The 25,314-nt window shown below is 42.9% G+C and overlaps 1 protein-coding gene across 1 annotated transcript in view; it reads left to right on the forward strand.

Moving 5' to 3' along the window:
• Positions 1-2,496, forward strand: part of GALNT17 (polypeptide N-acetylgalactosaminyltransferase 17) — a 214,539-nt gene extending 212,043 nt beyond the window's left edge. Inside the window, exon 11 of the mRNA XM_069971179.1 lies at positions 390-2,496. Within this exon, the coding sequence (XP_069827280.1) occupies positions 390-518 (129 nt within the window). The 3' untranslated portion in view covers positions 519-2,496. The remainder of the gene's footprint in view (positions 1-389) is intronic.
• The last annotated feature ends 22,818 nt before the right edge of the window (positions 2,497-25,314 follow it).

The raw sequence follows: 25,314 nt of genomic DNA on the forward strand, positions 1-25,314 counted from the left end.
CGCATCTCCACCCATGTGATAGACTCCATTCTATGGTTAACAACAGAGTTGACATGAATTGTTTGGGCGGATGGTGGAATGCGTCCAACCATAGAATGGAGTCAATGGCACAGACGGAGATGTGCACAGCCGCTAGCTGGTGTGAGCGGTGGAATCCGCAATGGGTTATCCGTCTGGATTGCATAGTGTGAACACACCCCCAGAGTCAAAGATGCTTTTCCAAGCTAATTAATAGCTGCAGGTCCTACGCAGGTTCCATTTTGGGAGGGGAGATGTAAGGAGGTGTTATAGCATGCTGCACTTGGGTCTCTGTTTTTTCAATATTTTTCATATGGATTTCTATACTTTGTGTTCCTGTAATATATTCTTTTACCATTCGTTTCTTTCAGAATGGAGCAATAATGAATAAAGGTACAGGACGCTGCTTAGAAGTTGAAAACAGGGGCAATGCAGGAGTAGATTTGATTCTTCGGAGCTGTACAGGACAAAGATGGACCATTAAAAACTTCATCAAATAGAAAGAGGAAACACAGAGTGATCTGTAATCTGAAGATATAGACTGAATCTCTTTCTTTAAGAGATATTTTTACAGAATCAACTCTTGGAGTTATTTCATATCTTCTACTGTGGAGCGGGTCAGAAGTTTTATTCTTCAGGATTTAATTTAACAGCAACCATTGAATTTATTCTTTGGGATTAATATGATCCAGAACCAAATTACCCATTTTGCATGCTCGATTCTTAGTTTAATGAAGTCAAAGCTCTGTGACCGAACATTTATGAGATTCCCTGGATATACAGTAGCAGCACAAAGAGAATTGATACAGAAGAAACGTGTTGTGTTTCATGCATCAATTTATTCTTTCAAATATAAATTATTTGCACTTCTAAGAACATATGTCTTACTCATTAATAAATTGTTCCCCAGCCTGTGACTATGGAACCACATGTGACGTCAGGCCCCTTGCATGTGGATCCCCAGATATTGGCAGCTCTGTTGTGTACCAGTAGCACTAGGAATATCCACGCATTACTGGAAGTTGATGCTAGAGTTAAAACCACATCTCTTGAAGTTACCACTCTGGTTAGAACCATCTTGATAATGTAGCCAATAGGATTTATGGAATTGGTACCAGAGTATTCTCTAGCTTACATAACTGTACAGTCAAAGAAAAGGGAAAAAATGCTAGTGTAGTATAGCAGAATAATACTATGTTAGCACTAGATCAAGTTAGTGCGGTTCTTATCTTAAAGAAAGAGACTAACCTAAGAATTTGTGGCATATTCCATCAGCAGCAGATAAAGCAACGTCAGAGAGGATCCTCTCAAGAGCAGGCACATCTTTCCAAAGCTTGGTGACCTTTTCGTATGTGCAATTCCTCCTTCCTCCTAAAAGGGCAGCTACCAATTTTCCTTATTACTTGTTGAGTGCCCTCACTTTTTCATATCCACAATATCATATCTTGAATAAAAGTGACTCATTACTTACAAAACGACATGGACTTCGGCATATACACAGTTTGCGCTGTGACTGTTACAACAAATAGCTTTTGCTAGAAATAACTAATGAAATATTAATATTTCCCTATTTACAGGAGAAGATTTATCAAAAAGACTTACAGTAGAATTTTTTTTGGTTGCCCATTGCAACCAATATGAGCTTTGACTGGTCACTATGAACAACAAGGAATATTCCTACTAGAGATATGCGAATTTCAAGTTTTTCCAGGTTTGGCAATTTCTCTAATTTCTTTGCCATATGCGGGAAGTTAAATGTTGAGTGTTTGGCTTTGTAGAAGTTGCCAAACCCGGAGTTAAAATTGAAGTTCGTTCATTTCTAATGCCTATTGTAAGACAGTTTGATAAATCTCCTCTCTGACACCAAATCCAGGTGACATCAAGTATTTTTTTTGTTAATAAATGACACATTTTTTATTCAGCTGCGTGTTTGTAGAAAATTACTGAAAGCCACAAATAAGCTTGACAAATGTGCGCACTTCATTCCATTGTCTAAACTTTAAAGCCAGTGGTTGTTTATGGTTCGGCCATTCTCTCTGCTTGGATAAACTGCATAATCACAGTTTAGCCTATAATGCAATGTAACCAAAGGTATTAGAAATTGGGACTTGACCTATTTAATTGTGGCTCTGAGCTACGGTGATAGAAGATGAAGCTGTGCCATTTACGCTATACTATAAAATGTTACCATTTGAAGATTACTGCTGATCATTAAAGGAACGGAGCAGGTACAGAAAGAAGTGTGCGCTGCACTTACTAAGCATTGTGCTGGACTGATGCAGCCACGGCAAATGCTGATTGGTCACAACTGCATCTAAATAAAAACATTGCAAACTAAGAGTTTCAAATGGTAAAATGACTTTTTTTATTGGTTTGGATTCCGATTCTGTCTAATCTACAGGTTTGCTAAGCATGTTTTTGTTTTATAAACATGTCATGCGTAAATGTATTGATTTCAATCAAACTGGAAAAAAACACAGCTCACAAATAAATGAATAAAAAACATAATACGACTTTTTTATATACATATATTTCAGCTATATAAAATTGCCATGAATTCTGATTGTGGTACAAACAAATGTCGACATGATGGTGTCTGGATTACATATATGATGTGAAAATTTTCCATTCAATGTGGATACCTGTAAGAATCTGAACACCTCTATTATATCAACTTGTATTAAATGCACATACAGTACGTTATTGATCAGAACATAATTTGTTAATGGGACCTTACCAGACATGTCTTATAGTCTAACTAGCTATCAACAGATGAATGATAGCTGAATACAGCCGGGGTGGACACAGATAGGTGAAGATTTCTGTGCAAAAAGACATAAGTAACAAAGTTACGATCCCAGTCATGGAACAATATCCTGATATTACATCACAATATATCATTTCAACTCAAACAAGCAATAAAAAAAACTTTGCTGCTAAATCTATAATTTGGTTCTCATTTTACCAGTTAGGGTCTAAGGAAGTGAAGATACAAATAGGAAGATCTCTGGTTATTAATGGCAGGAGGAGGGTTAGGCTGGGTTCACACTGCATTTTTGCAATCCGCTTTAAAAAAAAAAAGAAAATAAGAAAAAAATGGATGCAATGGTGTGCATCCCTGTTGATCTGTTTTTCCATTGACTTCCATGATTAAAAGAAGGATCAACACGGATGTGTAAACAAAAACGTAGTTGACCTCATTTTTGTGTTTGTTAGGGTACAAACACACACACCGTATACGCAGCAGATTTGATGCTGTGTTCAGTTATTTAGATCTAATCTGCTGCATATTGCAGCAGAAAATACGCAGCGATACGGTGTGTGTGTGCTTGTACCCATAAAAGAAAAAAAACAATCAATTTTGAAGCTTTTTTTTTATAATGGAAGTCAGTTGAAGAACAGATTAAAACAGATGCACACAAGTGCATCCGGTTTTTTTTTTTCATACTTTTTTGCAGTAAGGATGAGAAAAACGGATTGCAAAAATGCAGTGTGAACCCAGCCTTAATGATTACATCATTATTGGTCTAAGGGTCCTTTTATACAGAGAGATTTATCTGATGGATTTTTTAAGCCAAAGCCAGGAACAGACTATAAACAGAGAACAGGTCATAAAGGAAAGACTGAAATTTCTCCTCTGTTTAAATCCATTTCTGCCTTTGGCTTCAAAAATCTGTCAGATAAGTCGCTCTGTGTAAAGGCACCCAGTAAGGAGTTAGTTATAACAACATTTTAGACTAAGATAGTGAAGGATTGAATACGACCCCTTGTGATATTGGGCAGTGAAGAAAAAGTTTAGTAATACCAGTCCTTGTGGTCTAGGGCATTTAAATGGTTAATAATCACACTATTGCTTCGTTGATGCTTCATTTTAAGGGTGGGATCGCATGATCCGCAGCAGACTGCACCCTGTGAGTTCACAGCGAAATACGCTGTGAATCCCTTAGATACAGCAGAATTTTCATTCTAATGCGAGTATGTAAACGTCTCCCCCTTTAACCCATGGCGGCCGGGTGTATACATTACCTATTTCGCGCTCAGCCTCCTCCTGTGGTTATCGGCATCCTGACGCCCCGCTCAGTCAATCAGCGCGCTGGCCCGCCGCAACCACTGATTGGCTGAGCAGGACATCAGGATGCACAAGTATTCCAACTTAAAATGCACCAAAATACTTAACTAAAGTAAACCTTACCAAAACTGCATGTATGAAGCCTTAGGTTATAGCCAGACTGGTTTTGTTTTAATTATAGAACTACTTTGGAAGAATTTCCCAACATATACCTCCACTGTATAGTAATAGAATGGCATATATCAACCAATAATTCCTATTGCGGGAAGAAGAAAAAAACAGACCTACACTTTGCGTGCTGTATATTTGGCATGTTTAAGGGTATACATTTCAGTACCAGAAATGCATCAGCCAAAGCTCCACCTTGTTGCTCCACTAGGATATTTAAACTGGATTTAATAAAATTCAAGTTTTAGCCATACTACGCTGGAGCATGTGGATTTATTGTTTTAGTAGGTAGATGATCCCCATCCCTCAATTAGGTAAATTCTCTCTGTAAGTATAATATGTCCCCCCATTAGGTAGTCCCCCAGTAAATAAGTAACCCTGTCCCATCAATTAGATAGATAACACCCTCAGTAAGGTAAATGCCCTGTGTCGATAGATACCCCCCCGACACACACACACACACACACACACACACACACCCACCAATAAGGGATATGCTCCCTGTTGGTAAATAATACCACCACCACCATGGGGTATAAGTCTCCAGTACATAGATAATTCTCCTTCAATTAGGTAGATACTTTCTACTTCTGTGTCCCATTGCCTGGAATGGTACAGGTCTTCTAATACAGGCCGTGCACAATAAAATGATACAGCCTTGCCTTGTTACACAGTACAGGAACAGGGAGTCCATACTAACACAATTGATACTAAATGTTCACACCATAGAAGCCTAATAATATTTTTTCCAATGTTAGCTGAACTAAATTTTACTATAGCAAAACCCCATGTGTTCTACCAGAGAGTAATCTGCAAAGGATAATGAAATATGGCTTCCCTTTATTTTGATAACATATTGTATTGCACTTGTTATATTTTCCAGATGTACAATATGGAAAGGAAATTTGCTCACACAAAGGTACACAGATGGCAGACATATCACTTTGTCCTGGGGGTAGACCACCATCAATTTTAGAAAATGTGCTGCATTTATGCAATACACTTTAAATAAGATATACTCAATCACTGTCTTATTTCCACTGCAAAGGGGTATAGATTTCTTCATTTACAATGAACGTAATAAAATTGCAGTCACGTATAGTTACTTGTAAGTGTGTTACTATTTCCAAGCTAGACTAGAAACACAAGTAATACCTTCAGGTCATGCAATATTTTTTAGCACATAATCTCTTTCCATGAAGCACCTAAAGGGCATATTACAAATAAAAAAGCTGCCAGACAAAAATGAACGACCAACCTTGCCGCCAGTATTGCCAACTTCAATGCCTGTGACAAAAATGGATGTGTCTACGATCTGCTGAGCAGTCTTTCAACAAGTTTCAAGTCTGTGAACATGCATAAAGCACCTCTGTATCCATGGAGATCCGACATTGCGGATTGGCAAAGGATCTCCCCTCTGATCCGGAAGGGAAACCGAAGAGGTACACTTTACACCACAACAGGAGAGAGCGAGGAAGGCATACTTCCTCTCCAGTCTCCTATTTGTCTTCACCATCGCTACTCAGCCAACAGAGCACAGTCTGGTTCCCAGGGAATTAAATAAACCTCTGGGGGCCAGACTGTCAGTTTCAGAATAATCAGGTACCTCCCACTCTGCAGAGGGTTGAGAACCTTATGTAATACTAAATACTCGAGTCTTCCATTGTTTTCAATGGGGCTTGTTAGTCGAGTAATGAACACTCAAGTATTTTGGTGCATAGGCCCTGTCTACTACCTTGCAACCCACCACTTCACACAGCTCAATGTCTCACATATCTTATAAAGGAAAGTATAATACTGTAACGATTATCAAGGCAACAAATCAAGGCTAACTTATCATCATGGCAGTAGGGACAACTATGACAACTGCAAAACGGCCTTGTCAACAGTGACATTTTAGTAGTTGTCAAGAAAAGGGTGACATCATAGTGGTTTATAGGCAATTCTAACATTTTGGTAGTTGTTAAAACAACAGTGATATCATGAACATGACAGGTTAATTCCCCAGTATAATACAGACCCCAGTATTACACCCACAGTATAATGAAGACAATCACTAAACCCTCAGTATAACACAGACCCTAGTGTCCAATCCCAGTATAACAAAGATCCCAGTTTCAGAACACCACTATAACACAGACTCCATTTTCAGATGCTGAATTTAGTAAAGACCTAAATATCAAACCCACGTGTAGTACAGACCCTAGTATCAGACGCCCAGTATAACACTATGTAACACAAATGAGTAAGACTCCATTATCAGACTCTTTCAGTATAACCTAGACACCAGTATAAGATCACCAGTATAATAGACCCCAGTATCAAACCCCAAGTACAACACAGACCACAGTATCAGACCCCTAATTTAATGGAGATGTCAATATTAAACCCCCTGTGTTATGCAGCCCCCAGTATAATGCTGACCCCAGTATCCGACCCCAGTGTAATGCTGACCCCAGTATCTGACCCCAATGTAATGCAGACCCCAGTATTAGACCCCCATTATAATACAGACCACAAGTATAACTTAGATCCAGTATTATACCCCATGATAATTCAGACCCCAGTATAAATCCCCCAATGGAATAAAGATCCCAGTAGTAGATCCCCAATTAAATACAAATCCCCATATCAGACTCTCAGAGGCTGGTGGATGCTCTTTCAACTGTATGCTACTGTTTTTTTATTATTATGCATAATATATAGATGACAAAGAAGAGATCGCAGTCTGACCTCCGTACTCCCCGGTGATATCCCGATCGGCCCCTGGCTAGAGCCGTGTGTCACTTGCTGTACCTGTGGCTGTATTTAAAACCAAAAGGTTGGGGGCCAATCCCTCAATCTCCTACTTATCCCCTATCCTGTGAATAGGGGACATGTTAATTTTAAGTAGAAAACTTCTAAAAGGGGATTAAATTGTTTTTTACTGACATCAGATGAGAATTTCATGTCAATAGCATCAGTACAAAGCACCCTATATGCACCCTGTATAGGTTAGGGCCCCTCCATTGCACCTGTAAAGTTTTATACCCTTCCTGTGCCCTATGTAAAGCATTAAAGTGATGATATAATTTGCTATATCTTTTAACATATCATTAAACGTGCGCTTCTTTCCCCGGCTGTTAATCATATTGAATCTTTCACTTCATTGACTGAAATAAGGCCAAAGTGTTGACCTTGACTAACAACCTCTGAAAGAGCACAGCAGAGAGTCATATCTTTGGATGGCCATGAAGTGCACTGCCACCCCCCCCCCCCCCCACACACACACACACATACACACACACATACTGTATTTTGGAATCAATAGTGGGTCCCAGCAGTGAGATCAATTATTTTTCATTTATTTTTCACATGTCTCATGACATGTCAAACGTTATTACAAATGTCAATAATGCTATAATGGTGTCTTACCATGGGTTTTTCTGTTTTGAACACTCTTCGCCAAAGCCTGGTACTTCAAAAGTAAAGTGGTGATGAAGTATGTATAAGTTTTGACACTAGATGTCATTATTATGTATATTTATGTATATTTGGTCCACAGCTGTAGTCATGTAAGGGTTACTGTATTTTATTGTATCTTGTAATTCTTTGCAGCAATGAGAGAGACTCTTTTCTTTTACCTATCTCTATTCCCTTTTCTTCTCACACTCTCTTCTCCACCACTCACATAGGTTGTTACATACACCTTGAGGAAGTAGTCACATGTGGAGAGGAAGTGTGGTTCAGTTCTTATCTGATTCTCTGAGGAGTAGCACACACAGATCAGGCATCTCTGCTGAGCTTAGCCAGTAACCTGGCTCTGCCAGGTTCCTTGTCCAGGACAGGCCAGATGTAGTGTACACAGAGGGGGAAATTTATCAAACTGGTCTAAAGTTAAACTGGCTCAGTTGCCCCTAGCAAGCAATCAGATTCCACCTTTCATTTTCAAAAAGTCTGTGAGGAATGAAAGGTGGAATCTGAGTTCTTGCTAGGGGCAATGGAGCCAGTTTCACTTTACACCATGTTTGATAAATCTCCCCCAGAGACTTTCTTTCTAAAATCAACACTTTCACCTACGATGCAGTGCTAAACATTAAAGAGAGGACCAGTGGGAGAACACCTCAACCCATGCCGTGAACATCTCTGAAAGTGCAGGACAGTATCTTAAAGCAGAGGAACTGATCCTGATAGAGCAAAGCTACCGCAAAGGTCTATGTACTCTATCTCACAGTGCAGGTGACACCAAGACACCCTCGGACACTTTGCTCAACGCAGGTAACTAGGACTGTGTCACCCTGGCAGGACCGGTAACTCGACACTACAGGGCAAAAGGTGGTTTAGCGACAAAGGTCGAAACACGGGAACAAGTATTCTTCTCTCAAGTATTCACTTCTTAAGTATTCATCTTCTTCTAAGCTCCGGCAGAGACAAACTCCTCTTCACTTCTCTGAACTCTCTACTCTTTTCAGCACGCAAATAAGTCAACACTGCTATTCTATTACTACCTCAGTATCTCTCAGCACAGATTCAGTGAATGCAAGTCTGTACCTCAACAGTTCACCTGTATTACCAGAGACTTGCTAGTGAAGAAAAGTTTATTCTACTGGGACTCAGTGATCATTGCACCAGCACCTACACACAAGCTACACTGTCCTCGGGTTATTTCCCCTTTGTGTGGCGGTGCCGAAAGTCCGAGATGGTCATATCTCCACTCCAGACCACCGTGATAAGCGCCCAAGGGACCCATCGCAGCCCATCAGGTCACTGACCATTGGGGAGCAATATAGCCAGCCATAAAAAAAACTTAAAGCAGGTATACCATCACACCTGTGTGCTGAGTTAGCACTGGCATCACGACAACCTCCTAACCGACTGAGCTATATTCCACCGACCATCCACCATAGAAGTGACGTCACCTGTAACACCCTGACGGGTGACTGGTCGAGCAGCTCACACACTATAGCCCCTCTCTATGCTCCCTGCATATTATTAAGCCCTTTATGCGCCCCCTGTGTAGTATTTGAGCCCCTCTGTGTCTTCTGTATAGTATTTGGCTGTAACGTCTGGAGTCGTGGATCCACTGAACCGTCACTAGCGATGGCACTAACCTCACCAGGGAGCGGAGTCTAAGGGGCCGCTGGTTTTCACCAGAGCCCGCCGCAAGGCAGGATGGACTTGCTGCGGCAGGCGACCCCCAGGTCGCTACCCCTGGCTTGGTTGCTAGCGATGGCAGGCGAGGCGAGGCGTGGCAGGAACAGTAGGCAAGAGATAGTGCAGGCAGAGGTCTGTAGGCGTAATCGCAGGTGGCAGACAGTACACAGGAAACAACGAGTAAAGCAGCGGACAGGAACTGGAAACAAGGACTGAGGTCAGGAACAACAGGGAGCTGGGCCAAACGCTATGGGAAGCATGTAGAGGCTCCAACACGAGGAACAGGGCATGCTGGGATTTATAGGGAGTGATTAGTGCAACTTCCAATTAGGGGCGGACTGGCCCTTTAAATCTGAGACAGACGGCGCGCGTGTGCCCTAGGAGGCGGGTACGCAAGCCGGCCGGCACAGACGGAGACAGGAGCGGGGCGAGGTAAGGCGCCCCCCGGGGCCGAACAGGTAGCTGTGCCGGGTCCCTGCACATGGACCCCAGCGGCTGCATGGGGCAGAGAGAGGTTGCGGCGGCGGCCTGGAGCATGGGACGCCGCCGCGGCCGTGACAGTGCCCCCCCCCTTTGGCCTCCCCCTTTTTCTTGCCTGCAGGAATCTCTTGATGAGATCTTGGTCCAGGATGTTAGTCTCGGGTTCCCAGGACCTCTCCTCTGGACCAAATCCCCTCCAGTCCACTAGGAAGAACCGTCTTCCTCTGACAGTTTTCATGGCCAGAATGTCTTTAACAATGTAGACGTCGTCCGAGACGGCTTGTGGAGCAGCGAACGAAGACTTATTGGAGAATCGGTTGAGGACCACTGGCTTTAAGAGGGAAACATGGAAGGCATTCGGAATCCGCATAGTAGGGGGTAGACGGAGTTTGTAGGTGACTGGGTTGATGCGTTTTAGCACCGAGAAAGGACCGAGGAATCGAGGACCCAACTTGTAGCTGGGAATCTTGAGTAGGACATATTTGGCCGAGAGTCAGACTTTGTCACCTGGGAGAAAGTTTGTGGCAGGTCTTCTTCTCTTATCCGCCTGGTCCTTCAAGCGATCAGATGCCTTGATTAACAATTGACGAGTCTGTTCCCAGATCGACTGCAGGTCAGACAACAATTCCGCCACAGCTGGGACCTCGGAGGATGGAGAGAGAGGCAGAGGAGGACGAGGGTGACGCCCATAGACCACATAGAAGTGTGACTTGCCTGTGGAACTCGAGTCCAGATGGTTGTAGGAAAACTCTGCCCATGGAAGCAGACTGGACCAGTTGTCCTGGCAAGCAGAGACGAAGTGTCGTAGATAATTGTCAAGGACTTGATTGACCCTCTCCACTTGCCCGTTGGTCTGGGGATGATAGGCTGATGAGAAGTCCAGCTTCACTTGGAGTTGTGAACAGAGAGCACACCAGAATCTGGAGACGAATTGTGAGCCTCTGTCTGACACAATATGAAGAGGGAGGCCATGTAGGCGAAAGATATGCTGAAAGAACAACTGGGCCAGACGAGAAGCGAATGGTAGTCCAGTAAGAGCCACGAAGTGAGACATTTTGGAGAAGCAGTCTGTAACAACCCAAATAACAGTGTTACCCGCAGATGGAGGCAAGTCTTTGTCAAAGTCCATGCCTATATGGCACCAGGGACGGTCTGGAACTGGCAAGGGCTGTAGTAGGCCGGCAGGTCTTAGACGGGAGGACCGATCTTTTGAGCTCCCGGATGCCCGGCCACCAAAGAGGAATGACCCCACCTCAAAATTCGTCTTCAAAGTGCAGGGCGCACATAGGTCTTTCCGGGAGGCACTCTCTAAAGAGTAGAGGTGGCGACTGGCACTAGGCAATCGGGAGGTATAATGTGGCGAGGGGATTCCTCTTGCCCCATAACATCAGAGGCTCGGGAAAGTGCATCGGCTTTCACGTTCCTCTCAGCCGGACGGAAATGAATGACGAAGTTGAATCGTGAGAAGAAGAGCGACCACCTGGCCTGCCGGAGATTGAGGCGTTGGGCCGATTGGAGGTAGAGAAGGTTCTTGTGGTCCGTGTAGATGTTGACCGGATGCCTAGCCCCCTCTAGGAGATTACGCCACTCCTCCAGTGCCAACTTAATCGCCAAGAGTTCTCGGTCACCAATAGTATAGTTCCTCTCGGCAGGGGAGAAGGTCTTTGAGAAGAACCCACAGGTTCTGGTCTTGCCTGATGCGTCCCTTTGCAAGAGGACGGCTCCAGCGCCCACTGAAAATGCGTCGACCTCAAGTGAAAACGGCTTGGTGGCATCCGGGCAGACTAGAGCAGAGGCAGAGGCAAAGGCAGACTTTAGGCTAGTGAAGGCTTGCTCGGCCTCAGGTGGCCAATGCCTGGGATCCGCCTTCTTCTTAGTGATAGCCACGATGGGTGCGACCAGGGTAGAGAAATGTGGGATGAACTGCCGATAGTAGTTGGCAAATCCTAGGAGGCGTTGGATAGCTCTGAGTCCCACAGGACGTGGCCACTGGAGAACAGCTGAGAGTTTGGCTGGATCCATTTGTAGACCCCGATCGGAGACAATATACCCAAGAAACGGAAGGCTGCGCTGATGGAAAACGCACTTCTCCAGCTTGGCGTATAAATGATTGGCCCGTAGTCTTCGTAGGACCTGACGTACTTGTGTCACATGAGTCTGCTTGTCAGGGGAGAAGACCAGAATGTCGTCAAGATAGACGATGACGCAGACATAGAGGAGGTCACGGAATATGTCATTGACGAATTCCTGGAAGACCGCTGGGGCATTGCATAAGCCGAATGGCATGACCAGGTATTCGTAGTGCCCTCTCTCTCGGAAAACCGGTTGTTGACTCTGGTAGCCAGTAGGATGAGATCGTTCAAGGAGGTAGGAAGATCTCAGGCGGAGAGCACGTCTTTCACCGGACTGGACAGGCCCTTTTTGAAGGTGGCTATTAAGGCGGCCTCATTCCAGTCTAATTCTGCTACCAGGGTGCGAAACTGGTTGGCGTAGTCGCCAATGGTTGAACTCCCTTGAGAGAGATTGAGGAGAGCAGTCTCAGCCGAAGACGCACGGGTAGGTTCCTCAAAGACGGAGCGAATCTCGGCCAGGAAGGTTCAAAGATTGGCAGAAGCAGGGTCATCTCGGTCCCACAGTGGCGTGGCCCAGGCCAGGGCCCTACCCTCCAAGAGGCTGATGATGAAAGCCACTTTAGAGCGCTCGGTGGAAAACTGACTACTTAAAACTTCAATATGCAAGGTGCATTGAGTCAGGAATCCTCTGCACAACTTGGGATCGCCTCCATATTTACTTGGGAGAGCTAGCCGAAGTCTCAAAGGGGCTGCAGAAGGTGGTGAGCACTGGGCTGTAGTATGCTGCTGTAAGGCGGCAGTCAGTTGCTGAATCTGCTGCGACTGTTGCTGGATCTGTTGCGCCTGTTGGGCGACCACTCGGGCTACGTCATGGATATCAGGCACCTCGCCGGGATCTATGGTTGGAGCCTACTGTAACGCCTGGAGTCGTGGATCCACTGAACCGTCACTAGCGATGGCACTAACCTCACCAGGGAGCGGAGTCTAAGGGGCCGCTGGTTTTCACCAGAGCCCGCCGCAAGGCGGGATGGACTTGCTGTGGCAGGCGACCCCCAGGTCGCTACCCCTGGCTTGGTTGCTAGCGACGGCAGGCAAGGCATGGCAGGAACAGTAGGCAGGAGATGTAGGCGTAATGGTGGCAGACAGTACTCAGGAAACAACGGGTAAAGCAGCGGACAGGAGCTAGGGACCGGGACAGCGGACAGGAACTGGGAACAAGGACTGAGGTCAGGAACAACAGGGAGATGGGCCAAACACTATGGGAAGCATGTAGAGGCTTCAACACGAGGGACAGGGCATGCTGGGATTTATAGGGAGTGATTAGTGCAACTTCCAATTAGGGGCGGACTGGCCCTTTAAACCTGAGACACCCGGCGCACGCGTGCGCCGGCCGGCACAGATGGAGACAGGAGCGGGGCGAGGTAAGGCGCCCCCCGGGGACGAACAGGTAGCAGCGCCGGGTCCCTGCACATGGACCCCGGCGGCTGCATGGGGCAGAGAGAGGTTGCGGCGGCGGCCCGGAGCACGGGCCGCCGCCGCGGCCGTGACATTGGCCTCTTTTGTCCTCCCTTATAGTTTTTAAACTCCTCTGTTCTCCCTGTTTAGTATTAGGGCCCTATAACACGGGACGATTATCGTGCAAAATATAGTTATATCATTCGAATTTAAACAATCGTAAAATCGTTCGTATGTTGTTGATCATTGATTTAGATCTGAACCTAAAATTATCGCTAATCGTTCATTAATCGTTCGCTGTAATTCCAAATTCGTTCGCTCAAGTTCCGCATTTTTTCACTAATCGTTCAGTGTAATTGCACATTGCTCATTATTTTGCTGGGATCAGAAGGAATAGGCAATCATAGTAACGATCACAATAACGATCGTAATAACGATTGTAACTAACGACCATCGTTCTGTGTAATTTGGTGAATGATTTCAGGTTAAGGGTAAACAATCCAGTTTGCGATCGTTTATCCTTAGTCGTTAAAAAATCACTCCATGTATGTAGGACCTTTAGCCCCTCTCTATGCCCCCTATATAGTATTATTTCCCCTTTATGCTCCCTTTATAGTATTAGGCCCCCTGTTTCCCCCCTGTATTAGGCCCACTGTATAGTATAATGACCACTTTAGTATAAGACTCCTCTGTGCCCCCATAAAATAAGCCCCCATCTCTAATGTAAGGCCCCTCTGTGCTCCCTGTATAGTATTAGGTCTCCCTCTGTGATATAATGCTCCTCTGTAACCCCTGTATACTGTTGGGCTGGGAAAGAAAAACTACTTTTCTGGTTCCCTGCTGCATCTCTCTCTGTACCTTCTTCACCCTGTGGACAGTGTCATGCAGCCCAGTCTGATGACATCAGTCTATACGTTGGGCTGCATAAAAGAGCTATGACAGTGGAACCCTGAAGGAGATGAACATCACGAATGGGTAAGCAGCATACCATCACCCTAGCGGTCTGGCGGTCATGTGCCTTGTGTGACTTCACTGATCACACATAGTCCGGCCATGTCTCTGACTTTGCGACGGTGCTGCCAACATGACACAGCAGAGGTTAGTGCACAGACATCGGGGGCCCACTGTTAGGACTCGGACCATGCCTCTGGCCTGGCGTCCATAGCAGCCAGACTGCTATTCCATGTGTTAGCAGAGCCCAGTGTTTCACTCTCTGGCTGATCAGCATAGGTGTTTTGAGTGTTCACTGATTATTGACTGACAGCTGACTTACCAGTTAGCTGTCTGTATCTGGGCAGGACCTGGAGCCTCAGCCCCAATCATGTCAGGGGCTGGGACTACAGGGTGCATAAGTATCCTCACTTGTCTCATGTTCCTTGCCTGAGATAGAGCCTATTCCATAGTGTTCCTTGATCTAGCTGTTTTCCCTGCATTGTATCTTTGGTTACCAGACTTTTGGCTTTTGGACTTGACTATTCTCCTGGATTACGTTTTGTACTGCGCAGCCCTCCTGTTGCTGACTTGGACCTCTGACCTTTCTGTATTGTGTTGCGTTTGTCCTGTCTGTTGTTTTGTGTTCACACTATATAGGGTAGGGACCGCCGACAAGTTGTCCGCTGTCACTAGGACTGCTGTGGCAAGTAGGCAGATGCAGCGGGGCGGGTGCCAGTGTTAGGGCTGCACCTGTCCTTTGTCTTGCTGGTCCTATATATCCTGACAGCTGCACTGAAGCAAAATAGTAAAAGATTATTTGTTTGTATTTATACTAGAAACACTGTTAAACAGCTATTACGTGCATTTATGGATTTTTGGATTTTGGATTTAATAAAATTATTCATAGAACAAACTCTTTAACCAATTACAGAGTGACCTCAGTGACCGGCCTATGTAATGCATAGGGATGATTACTTTTGCATTTTTACAAGTCATATAAATGTATATGCGTTATTCCGGATATTAAAATATATTTGGTAAATTTACTTGTGACATCCAACCTTGTGACACCCACACATCATTGATGCAGTTTACCTTTGAACAGAAATTAAACTATAAACTGATGCAATTCTGAAAAATGTAGCTGTGCTGTTTGTGATAAGCTTCGTATCTGCATCACACTGAGAATTAATTCCTTTTTAAATTCAGTCCATAGTTACACTCACTAAAGAAGAATATTCAATTTTAGAACAGTATACTGTATCTCTGATGACATTTCTCATATGCTAATTTTATTCATGTTTTATGCACTTAGAATGGGCCTAATTCTGGAAATTCTTGAAGCAATCTGTGTCCTTCATAAAATTGTTCAATGACACTAATGTAAATGGGCTTATTCTCACATTATCAGTGTTTTCAAACATAATCTTAGTGTATATTTCATGTACAAAATCTCCCATTCTTCCATTATCCAGTTCTATGGAGAAAAGTATTATCCCCCTAAATTTGCATTATAGTCACAGTGATTTTTTTGCAGGAATGCTATCAGCCAACAGAAACCTATAGGAAATAAGTGTTGTCCTCCAAGTTGCTACACATTAAACCCTTTTACCAAGTTTAAATTGTCACTGTCATGTCCCTCCGTATGATAGCCAATAAGATTTCTAAAACATTTCTAAATCACTTATTTCACTGAAAATGACTCTTTCCCTAGAAAAAAAAGCCATATGGTCTGGGTCATTACATGCTGCTAGAGTTCACTGACTCAGTTATACTTAGTTGCTGGTATTTTACAGAGCTAAATAATTTCTTCAATGCTCTGCTCTCTGACCACTCCTCGCTTAGGGTATATGCACACTACAGAAATCACACAAATAACTTCCAGCTTGAATCTCCACCCATCCCATCCCAAAAACTCCATTTTATGTTCAGGTGGATTCTGCTGTCTGTCCAAAGAAGTGGCATGTCAATTAACATGTGAGGGGGGGGGGGGGGGAACAGTGGAATCCGCTGTCCTCCTGTGCTGCCACCAAGGAAGCAGCTTGTGTGAATGTTGGTATAGTTGCCGTGGCCTGGGCACCGGACCTTTGGCATGGCTAGTGTGAGGGTACAGGTGTAGGTGCAGTTGCAGTGGCAGAGATGACAGAATCCCAACTTAACCAGATGTTAACTTCACTTGAATCAACTTTAGTGCAATACAGAAAAATATCAGAACAATACTGCTTATGGCTATGTTCACACAACGTGAACATCCGGCCGTTCCGAGACCCCGGCCGGGTCACGGAGCGGCCGGTCTCTGCCCAGATCATTGCGGCCGGTACTTAAGTACTGTCTGGAGGCTGGATGATCTGTCCGGCCGCAGAGCTCTGATGCGGGTGCATCAGCGTTCGCCCGCATCAGAGCTTCCCCCTGCACACTATGGAGCGAGTGGCCGAAGCTGCTCGCTTCATAGTGGGAACTGACAGGGTTTCCTACGGCCACAATTCATTGAATTGCGGCGCAGAAAACTGACATGTCAGTTATTTGCGGGGCCGCACAGGGTCCCGGCCGGACGGTATACGAAACTAAGGCATTGTTCCACCCCGCAAGAACTACGGCCGTTGTTTCCATCGGCAACAGCGGCCGTAGTTTTGCATAGTGTGAACATACTGTAGCCTATAAGTGTTAACGCAAAAGTATTAAACACGGTACTTCTTAGACAGACTTTAGTAGCAGGAGATAGAAGAAGAAAACAGTTGTTTATCAGGGTAATGTAGGGGCCAGATAGGAGCCCTCACCTTATTAGTACAGTACTCTGCCGGGATGTGTGGGAAGTAAAACTTGAAGAACTCTTCATACTCATGTTTAGATAAAACTGTGTTATCTGACCACCTTCTGCCTCTCAGAGACCACCCTATGAGGTAGTACGAGTCCCAGGCCTCTGTCTCTGGGTCGAGCTAACTAGTGAAAGTTTTCCCACATAGTCGAGTGTTGTCAGTAGAGAACAGCTAACTAGCTTCTGTGCTCTATTCCCCTCTTTCTTAGGGGGTGACTGTCCTGAAGTGAAGAGCCTTGGTAAACAAGGGTGTTTCCTATTTCTACTATGTCTCCCACTGCTAAGATCTATCACGGCTGTGGTATTTCTCTTGGCAGCTCTAAGTAGACTACTCTGGCTTCTCTCTGGTCTAGAGACAGACTACAACTAACTCCTGAGACAGGAAGTGTGAGCAAAGAAATATAAAAATAGGGTACACTTTCTACCTGAACTTCAGCTGTGCACAGGGGGAGTGAGACACCTAGTGGCTGGAGGAGGGCACAGCAACAAACTGCACTAGCTAAGGCACCTGAGTGAACTAGTTTTACCTGGGTGTGTAAAGACAGAAAAAACACCCAGTGGGGGAAGGGGGGGGGGGGAGTATGAGTTGCAGAGCACAATCCTTTGGGGCAGATCAGGGACTGTAGCATGCCATTTGCTTACATCTTATTAAAGCGATACTGCAGGCATGTACACCATATTCACTACTGGCATTACTGTAATTGACTGTATGATTAATGCCATTATGTACATTACAGACATGCTATAAAATGTGACGCTGAGGCAAATTTTCTCACAGTCTTACCTGATTCTTATGCCATTCAGTAGGGAGAGTGAAACTAGTAGGAACAGCATCTGAATTTAGTTAGGCAGCAATATTACTAGTGGCAGTTAGTCATTGTAGGGAGGGAGAGCTGACCGAGTAGGGCTTAAAATTTTCAGCGTAGGGAGGGTGACAGAATCCAGCTTTTTAGCAGTAAAAGGATTCATTTCTTAACCCTGTAGTGACCAGGTGTCCTCTGTGAAAAAAAAACCTTGAGAACCCAACAGTTCTTTTTAGGGATAATTCATATATATTTTTCCCCCCATCAATCTTTCTGTCTGGCTTTGCTGTGTGCCAGTGATTGCCAGTGTATACGCACGGGTATATACGAAATGTGCGCTTCTACTGTACCTTTGTTATTTGTTCATGAATGTTCAGCGAAAACAAACTGATCACAATCAAACCAAATATCGGGACATTTGCTCAACACTAGCAGGGACCACTGCGTAGGACTAGAAATAAATTAGAAATACATGACTTCTATTTAAAATATTGTTTTCTCTAGAATCCTCCTTTGACATTAGGAATTAAAGGACAACTCCTGTGCTGATTAAAAAAAAAAACATGAACTTAAGCTCCAGGTGGTGTCTTCATTTCCCATGATGCACTTTGTCTCCTGTGATGTCTAACTGATTCTGTAGAACTGTTAGATGGCTTACAGCTTGTTTAACCAATCACAGCTGAACATCTGACATCTAAGTCATCTGACAAAGGGAGGCTGGCCTAACAGAGCTTAAACCAGTTTCCCTCTTGATGATGTCATTGTCACAAAATGGCTGCCACAGAAAAGCCTGGTGTCAACAGTCATTAGGTAGGGATGAGTATACTTCCCTTCCTGGTGGGTGGTTGAGGGGAGGAAAGATAGAGGAGGGGGGAAATGGGGAGGGGGGAAGATAGGTGATTGAAGCATATTACAAAGTTATGTAACTTTGTAATGTGTTTAAATTACTGGGGAAAAGATTGTCACCGGACTTGTCCTTTAATCCTGCATATTCCTCTAGTAAACAGTTAACATCTTGTCTGGGGAGCAGATTGCCTTACTTGTCATGGGTTAGTGATATCACTGCAGAGGGAAAAAAGAAGGCAGAACATGTAAACTGCAACCAATCACAGCTCCGACTTTTCTTTTAACTGGGTTAAAAGCTGAGCTGTGATTGGTTACTGTGCAGTTCACATCAGTTTTTATTTTACACCCTTTGGTCCACAGTTTCTATTTCACATAAATCTGGGCTACGGTATGCAAACTTATAAATCCTGAAGGCAAAAGACAGATTTCCACTTTTAATTTAATAAATGTTAATGAAATAACCAATCCGATCAAAGAACTATCATGTATACTGTCTAGTCAGATTCCCTGTTCTAACCTCATTTTTTTTTTATAAATAGCTTCCAGTGTCACAAATATACATAATTCTTGACATGTAGAAAAGAGTAAATATCTTTCATGGTAATACATGTCCTAGGATTATATAAGCAAATATAAAAAAAAATGTCAGGAAAAGGTATAAGCAGCAAACTGTATAAAATAATATGTAACATTATCTCTGCTGTATCACTGTATTCCCATCCATCTTCTTTGACAGGTGCAGTGATTTCACATAGTCTGCTGCATATGTCATTTTTGGTGGATTTTTGTCAGTAAAAAGGTCATGCCTTCACGAAGCAATGGCAAAATACATAGAACTGGGGAAGTTATGAGAGAGGGGGGGGGGGATTGCCAGCAATACCATGACATTTCTTCCATAAATACAAAATTATCATCTATGAAGAAGATCATGTGCATCTATCTAAATCATCTCTCTCTCTCTCTCTCTCTCTCTCTCTCTCTCTCTCTCTCTCTCTCGCTCTCACTCTTCATCTATCTGTTTATCTAATCTCACATTTATTTTCTCACTAGCTAGCTGTCTGACAGTATTAGCAGTAGCACACAGGTTTCGGCATCAAATGTGTAGGACATGTAACGTTTTAGCTTAAAATGTGTGAATTTTCTGACAGGTGCGGTGACTCCACATACCCTGCAGTGTTAGCCTTGGCAGTCTTGGCATTGCTGTCTATAAGAGGTCATGCTTCAATGGAGCAATTGCAATGTACATATATTATGTCAATGTCAATTATCTTTATAACGTATCTGAGATAGATAGATAGATAGATAGATAGATAGAGAGAGAGATAGATAGACTCAATAATTATGGTGGTTTCCATTTGTATGATCATGGATGTTGGTCACTGTTGATGGGCTCAAGTAATGTTACATTGAGAATCATTCTGTGCTACGGAATCTGTTGGTGCTATACAAATAATAATAATAATAATAATAATAATAATTATTATTATTATTATTATTATTAATAATATTATTATTAATAATATTATTATTATTATGCCAACTATGCTGTAAAACATTATAATGCAGGGGATATTTGTGGATGTTAAAGGGATGTGGATTCAGTGGATATGGATATTTGTGGATATGGATATTTGTGGATGTTTATTTCTTTCAAATCATCTGGTTTTTAGAAAGTTATATAGATTTGTAATTTATTTCTATTTAAAAATCTCACATTTTCCAGTCCAGTTTTCCATTACAACAACTGTTCAAAGCAATAGAAAATCCCCATAGAAAACATTTCCTCCTTTCTAAAGTTAATGTTACAGACAGAAAAAAAAACCTCCCACAGGGCAAACAGCAGCTGATAAGTACTGGAAGACAACCTTTTAAGGTCACCATACACTTTATACTTCAGTATATCCAATGTATTGTGCTCTTCTGAAACAACACCGGTAGATGATGTTGATGGACATAACAGTTGGAGGTGACTGTTCACACCCTTTGTTCTCATGGAAGCCATTACATCTCTCACGGTGGTTTACCCCTATCCACAGAGAACACAGGAACAGTCAGCTGTCTATGGGAAGGATGGAAGGTGGAATGATTGCTCGGACGACTGTCATTAAAGGTTACCTTTATGGCCACCTGTAGACAGCTTAAATAATGTTTTATCAGTTTTGTTGCACAGGGCACCGTCCACCAGACTGCTGGGTAGAACCACCCCACTTCAGCATCAGACTGGCCCACTAGAGGACTTTAAGGTCTCCAAGCTCTGCTAAATCTAAATTGCCACTTGCCACTTTAATATACATAGCGGTTGTTGAGTTGATCTAACCCTTGTGAACATCTGGCAAAGAAGTAAATAGACACTACTCTCATCCACCATCTGTTGTTTTTCTCCTTTTGCAATATATGTAAATAAACATAATTTATAACATATAGTAATATACAAAAATATCCTCCAACAAGTATTATAGTATCAACAAGCAGTTGTGTTTGGAACAAATGATATTCTATAACATAAGCATGAAGGTTTTCTGCAGAATTATTCCGCAATATTTGAAAGTTACCATTATCTCTGTTCATTTCCCTTGAAAAGATTTTCTAAACATTTTCTTGCCGCCATCTAGTGGTTGTAACATGTAAGGTAACTTGACTATAAAATATCACATCATATTAAGAATTTCAGAAACATGTAAGCTAGCTCTTGAGAATCATGTATGAAAAAAATATACATCTGTTTATATTATGCGATCGTGTAGGAAAGCAAGAAGCAATGGACTGAAATGCTTAGTGCCATCATATTCCATAGCATTTTACAATACAGTCTGGTATGGTGGTGTTATCCAGTCACAGTATGGCGGTACTGCTCAGGTCCAGTGTGGCGGTGGTAAATGTGACGCCTGGAGTTATTACCTACCAATCCTGTGGTGAGAATTCCGTCAGACAATATGCAGACTGCTCTAATCATTGATTCAATGTGGAAATTTATTTATGTTTTAAGCAGTTAAAAAACATGAAAAATGTGATTCAGACAATGTTTCTTCATGTAGAAAAATGCATGTGGCCGAAACCATGCTCCCCAAGATGGGGCGTCTTTAGGTTTAGTGCCTAGGGCAGCAACAGCTGTTAATACGGCTCTGGATGCAGTGACTGACCCAGGGTCAAGGCATTAATGTATCAGTTGGGTAGAGAGATGGGCCTGGCTGCTGAATTCCAGATAGTAAAAATGAAAGTTTAGAGATTAGATTGAATCAGAGCAAAAATAAAGGTTTTTGGCGAATTCCATAAAATAAAAATGGCAAATTTTGGAGATGTTTTTATCGTTCAAGTAGCATAAGCATTAACCCCTTAGCGACCCATGACGTATCTGATACGTCATGGCGCCGCGGGGGGTGTTCAGAGCGGGGTCCCGCCGGGACCCCGCTCTGAACGGCGCTGATCCCAGCTGACACGTGCAGCCGGGCAGTGCCTCTGTTAGCCGGCGCGGGTCCTGTTGCCGTGCTGGCTAATTAAGCACTTTAATGCAGCTGTCAAACCTGACAGCTGCATTGAAGTGCTTTATGCACACTATCCCTGGTGTCTAGTGGGCCGGATCACATCGCGGGGGGGAGATCCCTTCTTCTGCCCGTGCCGGGCCTCAGCGTCGGAATGACGCTGATCCCGGCTCGGCAATAGATTGCTATGGCCTGCAGCTGGCCATAGTAATCTATGACCGATCTGATAGATCTTTGCTGTGTATATACACAGCATTGATCTCTATGAGAGATCAGTGCTATGTATATACAAGCCCCCCAGGGGGGCTTCTAGTCCATGTAAAAAAAAAAGTAAAAAAGTGTTTTTATTAATAAAAAATCCCCTCCCCCCTTTTCCCATTTTATAAATATAAATTAATAAATAAATAAATAAACATATTTAGTATCGCCGCGCGCGTAATCGCCCGAACTATTAATTAATCACATTCCTGATCTCGCACGGTAAACGGCATAAGCGCAAAAAAATTCCAAAGTGCAAAATTGTGCATTTTTGGTCGCATCAAATCCAGAAAAAATGTAATAAAAAACGATCAAAAAGTTGTATATGCGCAATCAAGGTACCGATAGAAAGAACACATCATGGCGCAAAAACTGACACCTCACACAGCCCCATAGACCAAAGGATAAAAGCGCTATAAGCCTGGGAATGGAGCGATTTTAAGGAACGTATATTTGTTAACAATGGTTTGAATTTTTTACAGGCCATCAGATACAATATAAGTTACACATGTTATATATCATAGTAATCGTAACGACTTGAGGAACATGAATAACAAGTCAGTTTTACCATAGGACGGACGGCGTAAATGCAAAACTCCCCGAAATCAAAACAAATTCGTTTTTTTTTTTTCAATTTGACAGCGCAAATGATTTTTTTCCGGTTTTGCAGCATATGTTATGGAAAAATAATGCCGGTCATTGCAAAGTACAATTGGTTTCGCAAAAAATAAGCGCTCATATACGTCTCTAGGTGAAAAAATGCAAGCGCTATGGACTTTTAAACTTAAAATGGAATAAGCAAAAGCGCAAAAACGAAAATAGGCTTTGACCTTAAGGGGTTAAAGTCACTGAACATAGAGGGACTAGGAAAGATATGAGTCAAGCATAACCCCAAGAAAGTAGATGTACTCTCAATTAGTCAAGGTACAACCACACCTAGAGATGGAAAGATTTTGTTTATCATACAGTAAGTAGGATTGTAGATAGAGAAAACAAAAGATTCGTTTTTAAAAGATCCAGTTTAAGAAAGAGAGAAGACCTGATGTTAACATAGCAGGCAGTCACTAGGATTTTGTAGTTGTGTCTGGGTGATGCCCCAAGAAGAAGTATACAATTGGGTCCCATCAGCATACAGGTAATAGTTTGTCTAATATTGGTTGTAAAAAGTGAAAAGATGAGATATCTCAGGACTGATCCCTGAGGAACCCCATCAGCAAGGGTAAGAGGAAAAGAAGTAGAGTGAGCAATTGATAAACTGAATAAGAAGTCAGAAATCTAGAAAGAAAACGATGACTGAATAAAATCCTTACGACTAAAACTGGGCAGAGCATAATATTAGTGACGTACAGCTTAAATGCTGCAATTAATCCATAGAGCTTGATAATGATGGACGACCCTAGCCATGCCCCCCTACTTAATTGGTAAATTCATAAGCGTTCTTGGGGAAAGCACTGCAAGGACATGCTAGACTCATATGGCTTACCATTTGAATTGGACATATAGGGGGACATTTATCAAGACTGGCGTACTCGTACGACAGTCTTAGATAAAGCCACACACCCTTTTCTGGGCTGGATTTACTAGGCGGAACACACCTCTTGGCAAAGCCATCGGGTTATTACACCCAAAATGCACTGGTGTCTTTGAACATTGATGTTACAAGAATTTCAATGAAGATTCAAGATTATTTATATTTGTTCTATGGCCGATTACCTTTCAGATTATTTCATATTGTGGACTCCAGATGTTCCTAAGACAATGCTGACCATTTACTCTCCATTAATACTTACAAACGTTTGACGAAGCAGCCCCTATTATTGCAGTATATTGTTTGTAGACTTTTTAAAACACAAAGCTGGATGCAAACATTTCCTTCATTTAGAATTCCTGTCCACTGACAACCACTTTTCATCCTTAAGCCCCTTGATGACACATTGTGTTTACATTGCTCTGTTCATAATCTTTGCCAAGCTCCATATAGAAATATGATTATACTTACTAAGCTGCTCAGAATGAAAGATTGTTCCACTGAAAATCTTGAGACTTGCATAGATCAGTAATTCTTGTGTTCTCTTAGGCTGTGATTGGAAATAAATCTGCTACAAATTGCAGCAAGTAGTAGACGCGGCAGCAAGGGGAAACCCATAAATACACTAGTTATGTAGCGGCAAAGAAAATAGCAAAGATTAGTCCGGATTTGAGATCTTTACCCGCTCACCACTTGTCTTATACTAATATCTGAAGTATATTTTTGATTATTTTTATTAACACTTCTCTGACTGATTCTACCAATTAATAAACTTGATGAAAACAGTTGTTAGGGAAGGCATGTTCTGTCAAGAGTTAGAGGGGTTGTCTAGGGCTCTAAAATGTTATGATAATCCAAAACTGCACCCCTATTAAGGGTTTTCAATTAAATTGAACCATGTTGGCACAGATATAGGAGTGATGGGCCAGGGAGTGAGGATTATCAAAACATTTTAGAGCCCTGGACAACTGCTCTGAAATAAAAATGCACTAAGGGGGAGATTTATTAAACTGGTGTAAAGTCGAATTTGCTCAGTTGCCCCTAGCAACCAATCAGATTCCGCCTTTCAATTTCCAAAGAATCTGTGAAGAAATAAAAGTGAAATCTTATTGGTTGCTAGGGGTAGAGAGGAAATACATGCTGGATGAGAGGTGAATGAGTCCAGACTACATAGCCATAACCAAACACTTTTACCTGAGCTTCATTTTTAAACCATGATACTACATGTAACTTTTATTAACCTTGTTAACCCACCAC

The sequence above is a fragment of the Dendropsophus ebraccatus genome, chromosome 5 (genome assembly GCF_027789765.1).
Source record: "Dendropsophus ebraccatus isolate aDenEbr1 chromosome 5, aDenEbr1.pat, whole genome shotgun sequence".
Taxonomy (NCBI): domain Eukaryota; kingdom Metazoa; phylum Chordata; class Amphibia; order Anura; family Hylidae; genus Dendropsophus; species Dendropsophus ebraccatus.